The 19,698-nt window shown below is 39.1% G+C and overlaps 2 protein-coding genes across 2 annotated transcripts in view; one reads left to right on the top strand and one right to left on the bottom strand.

The window, feature by feature from the left end:
- The window catches only part of LOC118410040 (ubiquitin-conjugating enzyme E2 R2-like), a gene marked incomplete in the record, with an annotated part of 17,770 nt that extends 2,304 nt beyond the window's left edge, over window positions 1-15,466 (bottom strand). Inside the window, 5 exon segments of the mRNA XM_035811509.1 lie at window positions 1-246; window positions 2,733-2,867; window positions 3,340-3,437; window positions 4,309-4,395; window positions 15,139-15,466. Of these exon segments, the coding sequence (XP_035667402.1) occupies window positions 18-246; window positions 2,733-2,867; window positions 3,340-3,437; window positions 4,309-4,395; window positions 15,139-15,315 (726 nt within the window).
- Window positions 15,467-19,262: 3,796 nt separating this feature from the next.
- The window catches only part of LOC118432719, a 25,237-nt gene continuing 24,801 nt past the window's right edge, over window positions 19,263-19,698 (top strand). Inside the window, exon 1 of the mRNA XM_035844333.1 lies at window positions 19,263-19,512. Within this exon, the coding sequence (XP_035700226.1) occupies window positions 19,394-19,512 (119 nt within the window). The 5' untranslated portion in view covers window positions 19,263-19,393. The remainder of the gene's footprint in view (window positions 19,513-19,698) is intronic.

The raw sequence follows: 19,698 nt of genomic DNA, 5'->3' as shown, positions 1-19,698 counted from the left end.
GTGACGACAGTTGCATATCACGACCCTTCTCCACCGTTCCCTGAATCATCATCATCGTCCTCATAGAAATCATCATCATCCTCATCGTCCATGTCACCATCGTCATAATCATCATCATAGAAATCAGCCATGTCCATAGAGGAGTGGGAAGTCTTGGGCTTGGTTTTGATGCAGTAGTCTGCCAGTGTGGTGGGGACCTTCACTCCGTCCTTCTCTGCCTCTTCTTTCGTGGCGTTGGTTTGTTTCCTGGGGCGGGTGGACAAGAGGAGAGGGTTGCTACATTAGATAATATTATAACTTGTTGATTCGTCAATGAAGGTTGGACATCCAGATAATAAGATCAGTCCTTTTCCTTACATGACCAACCTGCTGAATGGACTCTATGCCATATATTGAACATGTTACATGCTGTAAGCTATTTGTAGCCACGCATTGTGCATGTCAAAACTACCTCATCGGTTTAACGCTGAACCTATCTGTTTTAAAATAGCGTCTATTGTCGATTTTAAAAATACAAACTTACAAGTTATAATTCCGCTGTATTTTCGAGCTGTATTTGCCTAAGCCAATTAATATGTTAATTGTAAAAGTATGCAATTCAGCCTGTGCCATATACTTTTTCATGGATCACATTAATCGAATAAAACCATTCATTCATTCATATGCCAAAAAAGCAGTTATTTAAGCAACTGGATAATTATTATGATTTTGGAAATGGTCAGACTTTTCAGATGGTATCCACCATCCAAAATCATATCCAGTTGCTTGAGTATCTGCTTTTTGGCATATGTTGTAGATTCTTTTCTTTCCAGCAAAAGCATTCAAACTTTCCAGCACTTGAAACAATGCTTTATAGTGTCTTTAAGTTTAACTTTATTGTATAAATATAATATAATTTTCCCTTGGCTTGTATAAAACTTAAAAGAACACCTTCTTGGCAGTTACCAGTGTTTCCTTATTTAGAACAATGTTTGGAACAAACTGCTAGTTACCTGTATTTGCTTATTTAAAACAATGTTTGGAACATCTTGTTTGTTACCTGTATTTGTTTATTTAGAACACTATTTAGAACATCTTGTTAGTTACCTGTATTTGCTTATTTAAAACAATGTTTGGAACATCTTGTTTGTTACCTGTATTTGTTTATTTAGAACACTATTTAGAACATCTTGTTAGTTACCTGGATTGGTTTATTCAGAACACTATTTAGAACATCTTGTTAGTTACCTGTATTTGTTTATTCAGAACACTATTTAGAACATCTTGTTTGTTACCTGCATTTGTTTATTTAGAACACTATTTAGAACATCTTGTTAGTTACCTGGATTGGTTTATTCAGAACACTATTTAGAACATCTTGTTAGTTACCTGTATTTGTTTATTCAGAACACTATTTAGAACATCTTGTTTGTTACCTGCATTTGTTTATTTAGAACACTATTTAGAACATCTTGTTAGTTACCTGGATTGGTTTATTCAGAACACTATTTAGAACATCTTGTTAGTTACCTGGATTGGTTTATTTAGAACACTATTTAGAACATCTTGTTTGTTACCTGTATTTGTTGATTTAGAACACTATTTAGAACATCTTGTTTGTTACCTGTATTTGTTGATTTAGAACACTATTTAGAACATCTTGTTTGTTACCTGTATTTGTTTATTTAGAACACTATCTAGAATATTTTGTTACTTGCATTTGTTTATTTAGAACACTATTTAGAACATCTTGTCTGTCACCTGTATTTGTTTATTCAGAACACTATTTAGAACATCTTGTTTCTTACCTGTATTTGTTGATTTAGAACACTATTTAGAACATCTTGTTAGTTACCTGTTTTGCTTATTTAGAACAATGTTTGGAACATCTTGTTTGATACCTGTATTTGTGTATCTAGAACACTATTTAGAACATCTTGTTTGTTAAGTCTCAGTAAACATTAACTTTTGCACACTGATGAAAGATGTCAAATAGAGATTTAAATATCTAGTATTTTTCCATATTTTTAATCCAGTTGTATACATTGAATCAAAAATATTCGTCAATACTAACGTTATCATAAACAAAGACCTTATAACAGAATGGCTACCAAGCTACATGTACATTTCTCTAGTGAGAACAATTCATCAAATCTACTAAGATTAGAAATTATCATTTATTCATCATCATTCATTCTGATTACAGTAATTGCTTGATCATCACATGGATAAGTACAACCATTAGCAGCTGTGTTGGTAGCTCCAGGGTATGTAAGGGAACCAGGCCTTTCAATAACAACCCACCAAGGGGCCTTCAAAAACACTGAGTTGACAGGTGGGGGTTATTTCAGGAGCAGGCAGGTTACTGTAGGACAATCATTTCTTAATAAATAATATGCTTATTTTTAGCCTGGGTACCAGCTGGGTAGTAGTTTGTTCCAAACCTTTAATTAATCAGTTAATGAGCAAATTAAGGAATGGTTCATAGACCACTTGGCCAAACAGGAGTTCTAACACCAAGCGGACGAAAGGCGTTTTGGGTGTTGGAAGGCCTGTTTGAATGAGCGCTTAAACCCCTTCTTTTATTCGCTCATGTGTAGGGATCAATCAGTGCCCTCGTCCAAAAATCTCTTAACCCACCTAGATTTTTAGGTTTGGTGTACCAGTGCATCTATTCACAAAAATGAATTTTGGACACTGCACAACATGTTCAGACACAGATTTTGATCACAGAAAACCGAAGAGAAGCGTACCTGATAATGTTTTCGTACTCCTTGTCTTTGCCAGAACTTTCCCTCCACTTGCGGAACATGACTGATGCGTCCACGTTAGCCGGGGAGTATGTGTTGGGCTCGTTCAGCAGCGATATTACACTCATTAAAATCGTTCTGAAAAAAAATAATACTACTTGCTATATCTGAAGATTGGGAATATCTAGCACAACTTTTTAGGCACTTTACATGCTGTATGTTTATTTCAGTTCAATCATATAACCAGGAGATGCATTTTGCTTGTTGGCAGTTTTCAAGGATTCCTGAACCCAAAAATAGAATAACTGAAGAGAAAAGAACATAATATAGCATCATAAATTTTGATTAAAAAATGAATACAACTGTAAATCAGTAGAACTAAATAACAATCAAATCAAAGTCAAAGTTTACGTTTGTCAAAAAAAAAAAGTTGATAAAAATTTTTAAAATACTGAAAGTCAAACAATAGATCAACTTAAATAGAAATACATTCAACTAACAGTGGACTTAGCATAAATACATTTTGAATGAAACATGAATAATTTTGTGCACACACTTGAAGCCATCTAAAGGGACAAACAGCTGTACATGACACTATATTGACAGGTACCTGACATTCTGTGTTGGGTTCCACCGCTCTGACGGCAGCTCTCCGCTCTGGGGGTCATCCACAGGCGGATGGAGGATCGAGATGCACACATCTCCATTCTGTACAACATGGACAGACATCTGTCAATCAAACTCCAACCCACAGACAAATACACACATCTCCATTCTGTACAACATGGGCAGACATCTGTCAATCAAACTCCAACTCACAGACAAATGCACACATCTCCATTCTGTACAACATGGTGACAGACATCTGTCAATCAAACTCCTACCCACAGACAAATGCTCTTGTCAATAAGTTATAAAGAGTGCTTATCTAAAGGTGATTTCCCAGCTTAAGATTTTAATCTGTCATTTTAGTCTTCACTCATTTTTGTCTTAATTGATTAAAATGTTGACTTCTCATTTTTTTCTCGTTGGACAGGTTTGAAAAAAAAAACGAACCTGAAAAAATCAGTAAACCGGATCTTGGACCGAATAGAAAATGAACAAATTATATTACCAAGTTTCTACAGTCAAACTTGGTCAAGCAGTTAATGTTGTCTACATCATGATAGGGTTTGAAAACTCCAGTGGGAGTTGGACACTCCACTAAACAGATTCCTTTGTACTGAAATGGACCTGTTGTTTTGTCCATTTACAAGTTTTCACAGATAATGAGGTCCAGGTTCAGGTCCGGACCTGATCCTCTGGACCTGAACCAGACCTGGACCTGAATTTTCTGTACCGGTACCCTTGTGTTGGGGTGTCTGGTTGTCAAAGTCAAAGTCAAAGTTCCTTCCCACACCTGATGGCGCATAGGGCAGCGCCCATCTCCGTTTCAGTAGCCCTGGGCTACACAACTTTGTGCAATCACTACAGCAGGGGGCTAGTCCACTGGTAGTGGCGTGTGTTCAACTTCCATACTCTGTCCGGCTGAACACAAGTAAATTGTAAGAATTTACAACACAAGTACTATCAGACTTACCTCATATATGTTAGGGTGCCACATCTTTGTTGTGAAGCGGAAAGTGGGGGGTGAGTAGGGGTAGTCCTGTGGAAACTTCATCACAGCCTAGGGAAAACAACAAGAACACAAATTTGGTTTCAAGCCTCCAGATGATACATGTATGTTTAGTAAGTGTACCATTACTTGTCACACAAATTTGATTTTCCCTAGAAATGGTGTAGAGTGGAATCGTTCTCCCTCTGGTATCATATAGGGGCATCCTCATTAGCTTACAACTATATACCTTGTAAAGTTGTATGCAAAGGTGTGACAGGTTGTCCAGTGTAATGTAACCAGCTGCTGCCACTCTGTGTGCCTGCAAAGCTGTTATGTGTTATGCCGTAGGGTGGCTATGTAAATAGTAAATACAGACTATACAGATACAGAAACCAAAGTACAATCATGCTAAAACACAAAATCAGCACTTTTCATTGAAGATTTATCTTATTACATATACTTCAATTGGTAATATTTATGTATAATATTCCTATGGTGACAGCCCAATATGCAGAATAATTTTATAAATAACTAATACTTTAACCAGCACACAAAATACCAACGTAGCCATGAAGTACTGCTTACCGTCACCGGCAAATGGCAATATATTCACAACACTTGTACAAGTCCTACAGGGTAGGCACTTAACATTCCTCCTCTGTTAATTGCTACTTTCCTCCACCCTGGACTTATGTTAGCTGCTAAGCACCTAGCAAGGCCCCAGTGTTTTAATGGTGTGTAGGCAGGGCTCAAAATTAATTTTTGGGATTAGATGCACTGGTGCACCCAGCTTAAAAAATTGGTTGCACTAAAAACATTTGGGTGCACCACTTAAATCTAAGTAATAACATAATAATAAAACTTAGTTACAAGCTATCAAATTCTTAAACAAGTACCATGACAGACATTTCCATCATCTTTCTAACTTAGATGTCAAGAATATGATGTATACTAGTATACTTTGATATCTTTACATACATAAACCTAAGAAAATATTTGGGTGCACCAGTGCACCCACAGAAAATAATTGGGTGCACAGCTCCAATTTTGGGTTCACCTGGGTGCATATTTCGAGCCCTGGTAGGCCAGGTAAGGCCATGTTGATTTGATTATATGGATGACATCCACGCAAACATCAATTTTCATCTCTTCCCAAAAGCTTTCACTCATACTGTACAACGTGCAAAGCAGCAGCAAAATGAGCAGAAATATGCGAATAAGTGCATATTAAAAAATGGATGATTAAGTCGCTGAATCCCAAAGTCAAATCCAAAGGAGAAGCTGTGAAAGAACAAAAATGAAGAGTCTGTTGTTCTGTATACTCCAGTGTTAAGTCATTTCTTCAACCTTCCTGGCTACTTAGATTTCATACAATGAGGGTAACCCTTTTTTTTGCATGCTCAGTTTTGGGGTTCCTAGTTTTGGGGTTCCTAGAGGATGTCATCCATATAATCCAATCAACACGGCCCAAGTAAACCCCGTGCACGAGTGCATACTGCCCTGACATGGGACCTGGACCGTTCCCACACCAGGTGGCATGATCAATATTGCAACTGCAATACAACCCAGACGTTATATCAATATTTCATCAAAATGCTGCTGACCTCACAAGGTCTCGCTGTTCCCATGGCAACAGAAAGGTCATTAACTTTTTTTTAAACATTCTCCGTATAGAGTTACCAGTCTCTGACTCTTGTCACCTTTGATACCAGTAATAGTATCTCTGGTGCATTTAGCCTTATTACTTCCAAGGACAAGGCAATCCGAAGGATCACTTTTCATATCTGCAACAACAGTTTTTGTTATGATCGATGCTTCCATCGGGGGTCAATGGCCAAGAGAGCAAATCTGACCATAAGGCACTGGATACAAATCAATGATTATTCTCTTATTATTAGGCCATATAGATTCTATCACATGAATGACATCCGTGCACACATCAATTTTTGACCGTTTCCCAAAAAAGAAAGTTCAAGGATTTTAACTGTCACTATAATAGTATTCGTGCGGACGTGTATTGAAGAAAGGAACCTTTACGCAGCTGATTTATACTGAGAAACGTAAGCCGTGCTCTTGCCCATGTAGACTCAATCACAAAGCAAGGTCACTGCCACGATTACAGGCTGTGCAGATGTCGTTTATCAGCCGTGATGAACATGTAGTCCATTCATGGCAGTTAGGGCGGGGAATAAAGATCGATAACGAATAGCTTCCACCGAATTCTGCACTGAAATTAACTACCAATATCACTGCTAGTGATGTATATCTGTGCACAGAATAGGAACTAGACTCAGAAAATGTTTAGGTTCAGTGAAAAAAGTTTTTAAATTGCAAAAAAAACTTTCTAGTTCATATTCTCCTTTTTGTTTGACATAAACCTTCCATTATGATAGATCGTGAAATGCGTGTTGGAAAAAACTAATTTGTTGATATTGTGTTTATTACTGAACATTTATATTTACTACTGACTTTATATGGTTTAGTATGCACGTTTTTTTAAATTGCGTGTAAAATTTAATGCTACATCATGAAACTCAGGTGGGTTTAGGTCTGGAGTTTAAAGTCCAGACCAAAACCTGAACCTCTGGACCAGTGATCCTGAGTTTACACAACACTAACCATTAGTGCTTATGGCAATATATATATACAGTACTTGTATGGCTCATTTTGAAGCTACATGTAGCACTATAATGTTTGTTGTTTTTTTTCAACAGAAAATCAGACTAAATCATTGCAATGCAATGAAGCAATGACACTTGTGGAATGGACAATTACTTAAAACGGTTACAAAACCAACACTAATGAAAATTCCCATCAAAGAAATTTGCCCGAGCAAAAATCAAATTTGGTTTCCGACCGTTACAAGATTTTCGGACCAATTTGTCAAGACCTTCCGAACCAAACATGCCCCGACTTAGAAAACGGCATCTTGATTCATTCAGCCATGCACAGTTGAGCACAGGCACTTCGGGTTCACTCAGTGTGCTTCGGAGCTTTTATGTGCTGTGCACACAGTGCACAATTCTCATTGGTCCACTACACATCAAATATAATTTGCACAGCTTCTGAGCAGACCAACTTCAAACGTTACAAATAGAACACTTTTACCCAGTTACCGTCTTGCTCTAACGACACAGATATAATACAGGGCAAATATGTTGCTAATATTCTCTAAAAAAAGGCTAAAAGTCTAAAAAAAATAAAAGGTTTGAAAAAAAAGAAGACAATCTCTGAGTTGAAGTGACAAAACGTGGTATCACAACTTACAAGGCATTCATTCCTGTATTAAAGAAGTGAACTAGAGTAGTAGACCCTATTTTTTTCAGGACTGAAACAGAGGACACAACTTTTTTTTCCTGGGCCTTAGACCTAATTGTGGTTCTTGGTGGTTGTTTGTGGTGTTTAAACACCCCATATCCCATACACACAGAGAGAACAGGTGCAGCTCCCACCAACCCTTCAGTAGACAGGTGCAGTCCATTCAGGTGCAAATCACTACAGCTGAACCATCTAAAGCCAGTATGATTAATTATGTAGAGTGCATTATTATCAGTACACAATTGAGTTACTCCCTCCCCCAAAGACAGAGGGTTTCTCTTATCGTGTTAGATCTTTGAACCTGCATCTTTTGCAGGTACCTGTCAGCTTATTTCATAAGATCAAAACACAAATTGAACCCATACATCATAATGTTAACTGTATCAAACATACTAATAGTGTTACTGTAGTGGACAGGCAAAAGTAAAATTTGCAAAATCAAAATGCATATATTATCAGGGCTCAAAATACTGGGTACAGCATGTGAACTGTGCACCATATTGTGGGCACACCGGCGCACCTAGAATAGACTTGATACTTACATAGAGCTCATATACATACACTTTTAAAACATGAATTTCAAGTCCTGCATACTAATTTCAACATTAATTGTCAATGTGAACTATTGACTCATGCTTTCCATAATGCCTGTAATGTATCACCTGACACAATTTGGCTGCATGACAACAAAATACATGACCTATAAGTATAACATTCTGTTTAACTGCTCCAAATAAACACTAGTACTGTCATGAGTATAGACCAGCTGTGACATGCATGCTGATGGTAACATCAACTGGATGATCCACAAATACTTACTCAACCTGCTATAACAATAAGCAGATGTGTCATTTAGCAGGCTGAAATATATGAAGTCTACACCCTAGCAAAATAGTATAGACAAGATATCAAAACCACAAGTTCCAAGTTGCAGTGCTGTAACAAGCTGCTAGGAGCCCAAACTCTTATCATTTTAGAGTCGCATCAAGACCTAGCTACTATCAACACAATCCATCCAGGTCTTCTTATGTTAGCCACACACACGCATGCACACGCCAAAATACTACCAAAAACATTTATGACCTTCTTAGTGAAGGTAACAAACACCTTGCTGCAATGACCTCACCTACCTATGTAAACACTATCAAGGCTTTCGCAGGGCGAGCTAAGTCGAGCCGTGTGACGTACTGACGTTGAATTAACCTGACCATATATGGTTGCAAAAATAGTATCGTGTGGCATGTCATACGCACTCAGGTACGAGTATACGCTAACATTACAAAGGTCATGCGTATCCCTCTGTCATCTAACTTTCATAGAACAACAAAGCCCTCACGCAAATCCCTTACAGTGGGGAATATTTGTGCAAAGCTCACATTTTCCTTTTAAGACAGATATATGGAATACAAATATATGAAATGCAATAATATACTGTTCAATTAGCAACCGATAAAAACTTGAGGTGACAAGGGTAACTTTTTCAAAAGTACTTTTTTAGTTTACCATCCTTCTATTGTCCACGAGTCCAGGTCAGGGACAAACTAAGCTGCAGTGACTACATGAATTTCAACATATCTTTTTCCTGGAACACTACAATAACATGTACATCACTATGCAGCCAACAAAGTCAAGGGCTCTTCTCAAAGGGCGCAAGCCTCTTCTCAAAGCCTCTGCTATTTCCTGCTTTTGTGACCCAAGATTTAACCCCTGTGCACCTGTGTGTAAAATTTGCTCTGTATGTAGTCTGCACTCTGCACATTAAATAAGGTTAAAGTTGATAGTCAGTCAGGTAACACTCGTTTGTTCCAACTTTCTGTGTTGGCTAACCGCTTAGTTATTCATTCCACTTTAAAACCAAATCCTAGGACAAGGTTATCATGTGGAAGCCCAGAAATCCCTCTTGGGTCCCTCTTCAATCCCTCTTCCCTTATCACTAATACTGAAGTGGGCATACATGTATGTCTCCGTCTCTTCAAGGTCTACACATTCAAATCACCATATAGTGAAGCAGCACTAGGCATTTTCAGACTTGAAATTCTTTTCTTCTTGTGTCATTCGACATGTGACTCATAATAACAAATCTACAATTTTGAGTGGCGAGTCGTATATTCTTATATTTTTTTCTGCGATCTTAACGACTTTCTGCAACCATCCAAGGCTGCAGGCGGGTATTTTCGGCTTGCATTCAGCTGGATTGTGATTGTGAAGCAAGACCTATTCATCAATTGGTAACAACCATACCAGAAAATTAAACTACATGAGATGCGCTCTGAGAGCAGCAAAGTGTCTTCCATATACTATATATATCGTATTTTCAATGCCAGTGAGAACCTTGCTGAACAATAATACCAATGTTAACAATGGAATACTGAGGCCAGTTGTGATATTCACAGTTAACAAACTGTGCTGTAGATAAATACATCTATGTAATTTGTTTCTGAATTATGGCATGGAGACTTGAAAAGATCAACACTTTAAACAAACATTTACTCAAGAATCCAATGTGGCTCTTTTGTTTACAATACTGTAAATGATTTCTTTGTGTTGCCATTTTAACTTTATTAGCGTCGCCAAGAAAATTATGAATTTGGTAGCATTTGTATACCTGTATGTCTGTACATCACTACATGGGTGAACAGCAGAACTCGAGAAGGCATGAATAGATGGTCTTGATATTTGGTATATGGGTAGGTCTTGATGAGACCTCCATGTAATTCATTCTAGGCACCAAGCAGCTTGTTACGGTACTACAGGGGAACTTCCAGTTTTGGTATCTAGTTTACAATTTGCTATATATATATATAACATATGTGACATTATTCTTGGGTTATTCTGTTCCAGAATGGGTTCAAACAAAGGTTATTTGTCCCTTTCTCCTGGTGTTTTCATTGTTTCTGGTCATGTTACCTCCTGGAGGTCAACCCAAATCAACTCCATGTAAATACAGCCCTGTGCTAACTTCCTACATACATCCTGTGGTAACGTAAGAAAGTGGTCTGACCTTACACGCAAGGGTGGGGTTACTTCGCTCTGAACCACATCAGAGACAGATACATGATTCATAATTCATTGTCACATCAATAATTTGATGCTGGAAATGACTACATAGAATATCCTCCTAATAAGTCTTATAACATTTTTACATCAAATCCATATCTCAAATCTTTTTTTTAGAGAATTACCCACATCAGAGACAGACAAATGATTCATAATTTATTGTCAAGTCAATAATTTGATGCAGGAAGTGACAACATAGAATATCCTCTTGAAATATTTTTGCACCAAATCCGCATCTCAAATCTTCATTTTTTTTAGAAAATTACCCTATACCCTATATCTATCATATAGTATTGCTTGGTTATGTAAGACTTATGAAAAACAAGCTATAACAGAATAAGCTGAAAGGCAAATAAATCTCTATAGTTATAACAGATTGACCCCAGATAGCCTTTCTAGATTCATTCCAGTGCAATACTACTAGTAATATAAAACAGTAGAAATCCTGACTCAAACTTCAAAGAACCTGGCCTTGGGTGGCATCTTTAACTTAAAGACAGGGACAAGGCCAGTCTAGCCCAGCACTGACCACTCAATATCAACATGGCCTGGGGACGTGACCCGAGCTGTGTCAAGGTAGTCGTAACCAGTGTTTCCGCCAGAGGGGCGTCCACCCGTCCATTGACGGTCTCATTTCGTTTTGGACGGCTTGAACGCAAACAGAGGCCGTCCTCATAAAAAAATGCGACCCACATTTTGCCGAGAAATCTGTACAAAGTCGATAAATGTAAACCGCAGTTTTGTGTTTTGTATTGAAGCTAAACACACTAACTTTGTCTAGATATTAAAAACTTTAGTCTCTGTTTTCATCATCAATCATCGTAAACAAAACAAAACACGATGATCAGAAACATGTGCCCACCGGGTGCTTGGCACGGGAAATCCCCGATCTCTTTCAAGTTCGTTATCGGCAACACAGCGGAAAAATAAAATGTTCACATAAGAGGTGATGGACGTAAAAAACATCAAGTATAACTTTGGTTCCTTTTTATATGAGTTTTGAGCCCGCAAATCTCCGAAAACGGCAGAAATTTTCGGGATAAATACGCATCAAAAATGGCGGTCAGTAGCTGTTGTGTATCCTAGCCAATCACAGCGCTACTTTCCCGTGACGTCGCTAGCTTTCCCAGATCTCGCGAGAAGTCACCACGTGAGATTGCGGGATTTCGGCCGCCATTACGCTTACTGTCGCCGATAGACGATGTTTTTCGTCATTTCTGAACGCAAATTTCTCGATCTATGGAAGGTTTTAGATGATTTATAAGTATACTACAACATAAACGAGAATATATACAAATGCTATTTCTTTTTTGAAAGTCCAAGAACCGTTTCTAGAACTTTTTAAAAGTCGTAGTACCCGTTCGGTGCGGCATACCGGTACGCGGCACAGATCATAACACTTCGGCACTGAACTTAATCGGACGTTAGTTGTTTTGTTTTTTCTTGCGACAGTTAACCATTAACTTTAATTTTCGCGATTTTACAATTAAATTTAATTTTCGCGGTTTTACAATTGAATTTAATGTTCGCGGTTTTGCGATTAAATTTAATTTTCGCGGTTTTCGCGCCCCAAGGTGGACGGTCTCCCAGCTGAGGTCTGGCGGAAACACTGGTCGTAACCAAGGAGGTTTCTTGTCGTAACTGAATTAGGAAAGGAAAGGGCGGCACAGGGGAGACTCAAAAAGATCTGCAGTCTATTCGATGTTACCAAATTATAAGCGAGAGTTGTCCGTGTGGCTTTTAGTACCATTTAGCTTTTATCAAGTCACTAGGGTGGGAAGAGCTTCAATTGATACTGTGTAGTACATTGTGAGAAAATATAACGTCGTGGTATCAAATTTACCACAAGGCAAGACGTTCAATTAGGTCTATACATTATTGAATGTGTATGTCCCGAAGTCCTGAAAACTAAAGAAAGAAAATTTTGTAACGGACATATGCTCCCATTGTCTTATCTTTTAACTCTTTCAAAATACATAGCAAATCCACAAATAATTGACACCAACATATGTTAGATATGTTGGTGTCAATTATTTGTGGATTTGCTATGTATTTCAACTGTGCCTGTTCTCAAGAAAACCATTGTTTATATCATCAATTCAAATTTTGAAATGCAGAACAAGTGACCGTAGGTAACATAGTTCCGTGACGTAAATAAGGGAGATACAGATGCGAACTCTCATCATATCTGACAAGTACAATACAAAGTTACCCGCCGTCACAGAGTAGCTTGCAATGCAACAATGTCTGTCCATGTATCTAGCTTTGCATGTGTTACTGTAAATGCATTTAAGTTCGTGGGGACTTAACTTTGCGGTAGCGGGAAAAGGGACTTTTCGCGGTGGTTTTACGTTTAGGGTAGCACCATGTATCTTACTGCCATGGAAAAATGTTCGCGGCGGTTTTTAGTTTGCGGTGAAGCTGCCACTGTGAAAACCGCGAACATTAAACCACCGCGACATTTTCTGCATTTACAGTAAAGCGAGGTCACAGAACACACAAATGTGGACCCTGTCCCACCACACACAATGCCAGCTAACACCTGGTGCCACTGGTGCTTGTTTCCTGGCCATGCCTGTAGCTAGGTTAGCACTGATCCACAATGAGATATCAATACTTCTCCTGCATTAAGGCACTCTTTCAACCATGAACAATACATAAGTTGACCTGATCAATAATGTATTGCATACATATGAATAGTAGGTATGGAGCACCTTTCAAACAACCTTTTATCAAAACCTGCTATCATCAGGAGATAATTGTAGAACTACATCTACTGAATGTCTACTTTATTTCTGAAAAATGCTCAAAAATGCCCATTCTAAAAAACACAAATGGGAAACGTCTCAAATCACTGATAACATCTTGTGATCTTACGGCTTTTATCACAAAATTCGACCCAACCATTCAACGATATCAGCACGCAGATATACTATTTTTGTCTCGCTTCATATAAACACACTATCTATAATCAGATTTTGCTCCTTTATAAGTTTATCTAGGAGTCAGACTAACAATGTTATATACCATTGAGCTGTAACACAAACAACACAATAACACACTTATACATTCATCATACAAAACATAATTTTTCATGGGTCTTCTTCAGTGCTTCACTGCTGAATCTATTTAGTCTAACAAAATTCTAGAACTGCTCAATAGTCTCAATCAACAAAGAGCACCAAAAACTGTGGTTCATTTATAAGTGTGTTACTTGATACAAATGACACCTTTGTAATATGAGGGCTTATTTTACATGAATAACAGGTTATCGTTGATGGTTATCGTTGATGCGTACATCCATGTTTTCGTCGCAAATAATAACGAGCAGCTGATAGTAGGTTCTAACGAGGGGCAATTTTTCCATCAGACTGTAGATTTGTGTGTTTTATATCCAGTCAGACTGCCAAACCTAACACAAACACACAGGCTCTTTCACACAGCTTGTTCAGTGAGGGAAATGTACAGGAGCAAGACAAAAGACTCTCCACCTGTGACAACCAAAACTTATATACATCGATTTGTTGATTTGCCTCCTTAAAATGTCCATAAATGGCAAAATAACCACCCTTTTCCCCACCCATACCTATTATTACAAAACCAGTCTAGCAACACTCATTCTGTAGAACAGTCATAACAGTAGATTGTAAATAATACTACTGACTGATCTCATCAGTCTAACGGCTTCCCGACATCTGTGTTTTCTGGGCTTGGGTTGTTTCAGAAATGGAAAGGAACATTTGCTCCGTGGGAGAACGAATCGTGGATGCCAAAATGCTCTGGTAGTGACAACATGTCTTGACTTATATGCCTGCGACTCAGGGTGTTATTTTTGTTGACGTCTGTGGGGAAAGGAGCTCCGGAACTGAGTCACACACAAGCAACCAGACTCAGACTCAAGAGCCAAGCATGTGTGCATCCTCTGTTTTGCTTCCCAGCATATTTACACACAAGTACCAATTGAGTGGACCCAAGAATGTCTTACCATTACGGCCTTATCAATCTTAAGGACAAGGTTCCATGATATTTTGTAAATATGTCAAACAATTGGTAGCTACGCTATTCACTTGGTGACGAAATAAAGTAACGTTGGTTTAAACAAAAGCTAACCGAAACTTGTTGTCTTGTTAGAAAAATATCCAAACAGGGAACGGTCAATACACCATAAAAAGGCACTAAATGTTGGGCCAAACTTATCCTAGTGTGTTAGGTAACGTTGGGAACTTGATATAAGATTTTGCCCCGACGTAAATTTTCTTTCTACGGCCGGCCGGCCTGTTCTGTCCGTCAGCTGTTTTGTTCCGCCATGTTGATGATGCAATGCGGAGGGGAATTTTTTTCCCCTTCCGCCATTTTCGAGCTTCAACTTTCTCAAACTCTCTAAATCCGACAAGATTATGGTAGAACTACGACTTAAGTCTGTATTTCTTCTCTTACCTTAAAGTATCCTCCCTCGTAGAGTGTGTCGGGTGGCCCGAAGATCGCAACTTGCCATTCATACAGATTTTCGTCATTGACGAGGTTCACTCTAAAACCCTCCACTGGTTCTTCTTGCAAATTTTTCAGCTCTAACGCTAGCGCTCGCAACGATCCACTCATGGGAGGGCTCGCCATCGTCTAAAACTATATGACAAACGCAGGACGCAACTTTCTGACCGTTTCTTGTGAGTGAAACCGTCACTGTGAGTCAGAAATCTTGGCAATCTTTTGTTATGTTTCCTGTCTCCTGTCCAAGATGGCGGTCACTAGTGACATCATAATCAACATTCATGACGTAGCTTCCGGCAAAACAGGAGGTGCTGGGGGCGATACCATTAGGTCATACGCACGTGGGTAGTTGAAAAAAATATACAAAACAAATAGGTTTGATATACACATTTAGTAAACTAATACTGCGTTTTATCTATCATCGTTCTTTGAAATTAATAGTGAATTGAAAAATATTAACGTTGGCAGTAAAAGAATTCGTACTGCGTCAGTGACAACATTACGGATAAATTCTTCCAAAACATGTTAGATCATTTTAACGTTTCTCACTCACTCACTAACTCCGGCGAGCTCGTTACAGTCATTAGGAAATTAGTTTAATAGGCTTCCAACGATCATATGTTGAATCAAGTTATGCCTATTTTGATAAATTGTCATTACTAAGAAAAAGAAGGGAGCGGTGTGCCTGAAACTGTATTACTACTTTCTGCACACGATGCATACCCCCCTCACATTAGGCGCGATTCGATCGGACGACGAGTCTGCGAGCTCTAAATTATCGAGGCATGACCCTGACGGGAAGGGGGAACTCTGCCATTTCTTCGTCGGCATCAGGGTCATGCCTCCTCGTAGATTAGAGCTCGTAGACTCGTCGTCCGATCGAATCGCGCCTAATGTGAGGGGGGTATTACCACAGAAAGTAAATTTTATGAATGCCATCATCTGCAGACTCAAAATCTAGTGAGAGAGGGATAAAAAAAAAACAATATAACGTTGGGTAAAACCAAAACAAAACAAGATGACTAGACTTTAAAAATATAGACGCTGAAGCGTTCCAACATGAGTTAAAGCGACAACACATGGTATTATAGCCAACAAGTCTTTTATTTCAAGAAGTGCACTACTACTTTAGTGTGGGCAAGCCTTGTTATTATTAATGAAGGTTACAACTAGTCATAGTAACCACATTGGTACCAATTTTACTATGTTAGAAGTTCTGAACTAGTTTCACTAATAATCACTAATAAAATAATAATGGCTACATGTACCTCACTACTGTCGCTTCTACACGACGATCAAGGCTGCCTTTTTTTTAAATCCGGCAAAACTTAATGAGGGCCTGATGCCATCCACAGAATCTAATTGCTGTGGCCTATTAAAATAGCGAAGGTACTCCTGCGGAGAAATGTTTATAACATTGCGAAAACATGCTTCTTTGTTTGAGCTCATAAGTCACGAGAAAGACTGAAAGAAAAGAGGACAGGCTAATTTGCATCATTAGACACCTTTCAAGTTCAGCTTAACCCCGAATTTTTAGACCTCATGTAGCATGATCTGATATATCGCTTACAACTTCTTGAAAATGAATACGGAGACGGGACTTGTAGAGGCTAGTAAATTGTCCCCTCGCGACCTTTTGTTTGTGCAAAACAAATGTTGGTCATTAGGGGGCGCTCCATGACTGTCTACATCGATGCCTTAGTTGATCCAGTGTACTTCTCACCATGCTTGAACCCAGCTGGGCTATAGCTAACGTTAATGACCATAAGGTCCAAGGATTAGGCCAGGGCGTTGTTGGTAAGATCTAAACCTCCCGTAATTGGCTATCAGCGCTTGTAGCCATAAGACTAGACAAAAAGAGACTTATAGCATCAAGAACTCAAACTGACAATTACATTTGGTAGCTGATGCGAATGACGACGAAAAGCTCAATACTTTGAAAGCTCTTACAATGCCAATTTTAACCAGAACATTGAGCTTACATGAGGACTAAAAATTTTCCTTGATATGATGTAACGTTATATCAATACCACCCAATAACTGCGTCCGTAGCTTGTGACTTGTATCACTTACTGGCACTTCAATATATATTTTTTAATCATCGGAAAGACGCTTACAGGATAGTTTCGTGTGGTCTTCAAAACAGACGTGAATTGATTTCAACTTCAGTTTCAAAATCTTTTGGAGAGAAGACTTCACCACCGTGGTCGAGCTTCACTAAGTCATGCTTTTTGTGGGCATCCGAGTGATAAGCCTTCTGTGGGAATGGGTGCGCAACGTGCGGCCTTGGTTTGCCACAAATTGGTCAAACAGAATAATTATAATTTGAAAAGAGTTAGCCGGCCAATGGGTTTCTAGCCTGGTATTCAGCCGTAATATAGCTCCCGAATCTCTTCTCTCCTCTTTGTAATTGCAAAGAGGAGAGAAGAGACTCGGGAGCTAAATTACGGCTGGATACCAGGCTATGAGTTTCAACATTGGCAACCCAACAACAGCTTTAGGAGTCTGGTAGAGACAGCGTGATGTAGTGCAGCTCGATTACGGTGTCGAATTCTGTGGGATATTATTTTCTCCGGCCCACAGATTTTGAGACAGATGTAGAGGTTAATATACACCTGTTCCAAGACTAGCCCAAAGTATCGTGTAAGTGCTAACAATGACTACGTTACGGCCCTGGACAGCGAGAAATTTGATTACCACAGTCTGGCCTAGAACACCATGTCAACCTACTTTTCAGCACTAGGGACAGCACACATGGGGAACCAGACGCTTTGTAACGGTCATTTCCGCCGACTGCAAAACGAAAGGTTCAGCATTACTGGATCATATTCTCACGATGCTATTTCATTGTGCTATTCTACATCAGTATTTGGCCATATACATGTATGAATAACCTGCCTTACCCTACATTAGTATCAGTGGAACATTCGAGTGACCTCAATTTACAAACATCTCATGGATACAAAATCGGTAGCGCTAGCGCGCTAATGTTATACTCATCATGCATGGGAATTACGTTGCATTTATTTAACCGTCTTTGCTAGAATTGGTATTGGTAGAATGTCAGAACGCAATCGAGAGAAGGAGGGGTATTTTTTTGTATCTTGTCCTTATTTTTTTATTTGTTTACTCTTCAATACTAATGGTTACATCAAAACCAAAATCTAATATACCATTATGTTACATGTTTCCCCACATACCCCTCGTTCACCTAGAAATCTTCCAGTCAACGACTAAGGTTTGAGTGAATAAGGTATTTTACTGCTCTATAAGCGCCTAGAGATTGGCACGACTGCTACCATGTTACGAGCCATACATACATGTACAGATCAATACCGAACCAGCATCATTTTCATAAGGGAACCCCGATTAGACCACTCAAATGTTAGGGGGCGCAATACAGTTAGAAACAACATTTATGTCTGTTTTGTTTGTTTTTACTGCATTCACGTCTTGATCAGTCAGGTAAAATCTTCATTTGTATTTTGAAATAATACCTGCCATAAGAAGGTATATCCGTTTTCCTTTGCTTCTGTCATTTTCTAGTTTTGGTCCACCCCTCTTGAAAGCCTTAGATAGATTAACCTAATCCGGGACATGGCAACATTTAGCTCTCTTATGGGAAAGTCCTCAGCGGACGAGACACATGCACACGCAAAATAATCCACGGAAGATTCCATCTCGTACCGTGGCGCCTCTAGCATAATAACGTTATTATAACGTATCGTGTAAGCCTATTTACATGGCTCCATTTTCTCATGATTGACTACGGTAGAGGATGGACGCGGATGGGGGAGCGCCAAGCTGATACAAATGATACCCCCTCTACGGTGTAAATCACCTCGGCGGACACGCGGATATACAGATAGTCAGTTGCACGCGGGGCGACTGTGGAGTGCCATTCGGTTCCTGATAGCGCATCTACGGTTCCATTACTGTCGCTACTATACTGTATGCTGCGTGAGGATTGCAGGGCTCGTATGACAGCATAGCGTGTTCAATGGCTTGGGCTTCAAGTGGCTTTCGCTCACACCATCCAGAGATAATGTATTGAGTAACATACTCGTATAGAGCACGAGAGCAACGCCGACACTGCCATACATGAAGAACTCGCCTTCAAATACAACATCGACTTGTAAAATGGTGTAGCGTGGAAAATTTGCTCCTCGTAAAAGAAAGAGTTCCACATTGACTGAAGGGAAACATGGAGGATTCCGCGGAAGATGCCGGACCTGTGTTGGTACATCGCAGACGACACCTGCGGTTTCCTCACAAACGGGTCGACCAGACAGAAGACAGCAAGGGACTCAGTCAGAATGACAGGTGAGGTCTTTCGTTGCCATGGTGATAACCTTAATGCTCGACGTACACCTTCGCTCTGTGTCTTGACTATATCCTTATCATGGTGCCATTACGATTTTTTTCTTCATATTTTATTAAAGCAAAGATGCAGCGAGGCAATACTCGTAGAAGCCATGGCATGCATAGCTCAAGCCTAGTGTGTACTGA

Source organism: Branchiostoma floridae, chromosome 2 (assembly GCF_000003815.2).
Source record: "Branchiostoma floridae strain S238N-H82 chromosome 2, Bfl_VNyyK, whole genome shotgun sequence".
NCBI classification, from domain to species: domain Eukaryota; kingdom Metazoa; phylum Chordata; class Leptocardii; order Amphioxiformes; family Branchiostomatidae; genus Branchiostoma; species Branchiostoma floridae.
This window is presented reverse-complemented; position numbering and strand designations above follow the sequence as displayed.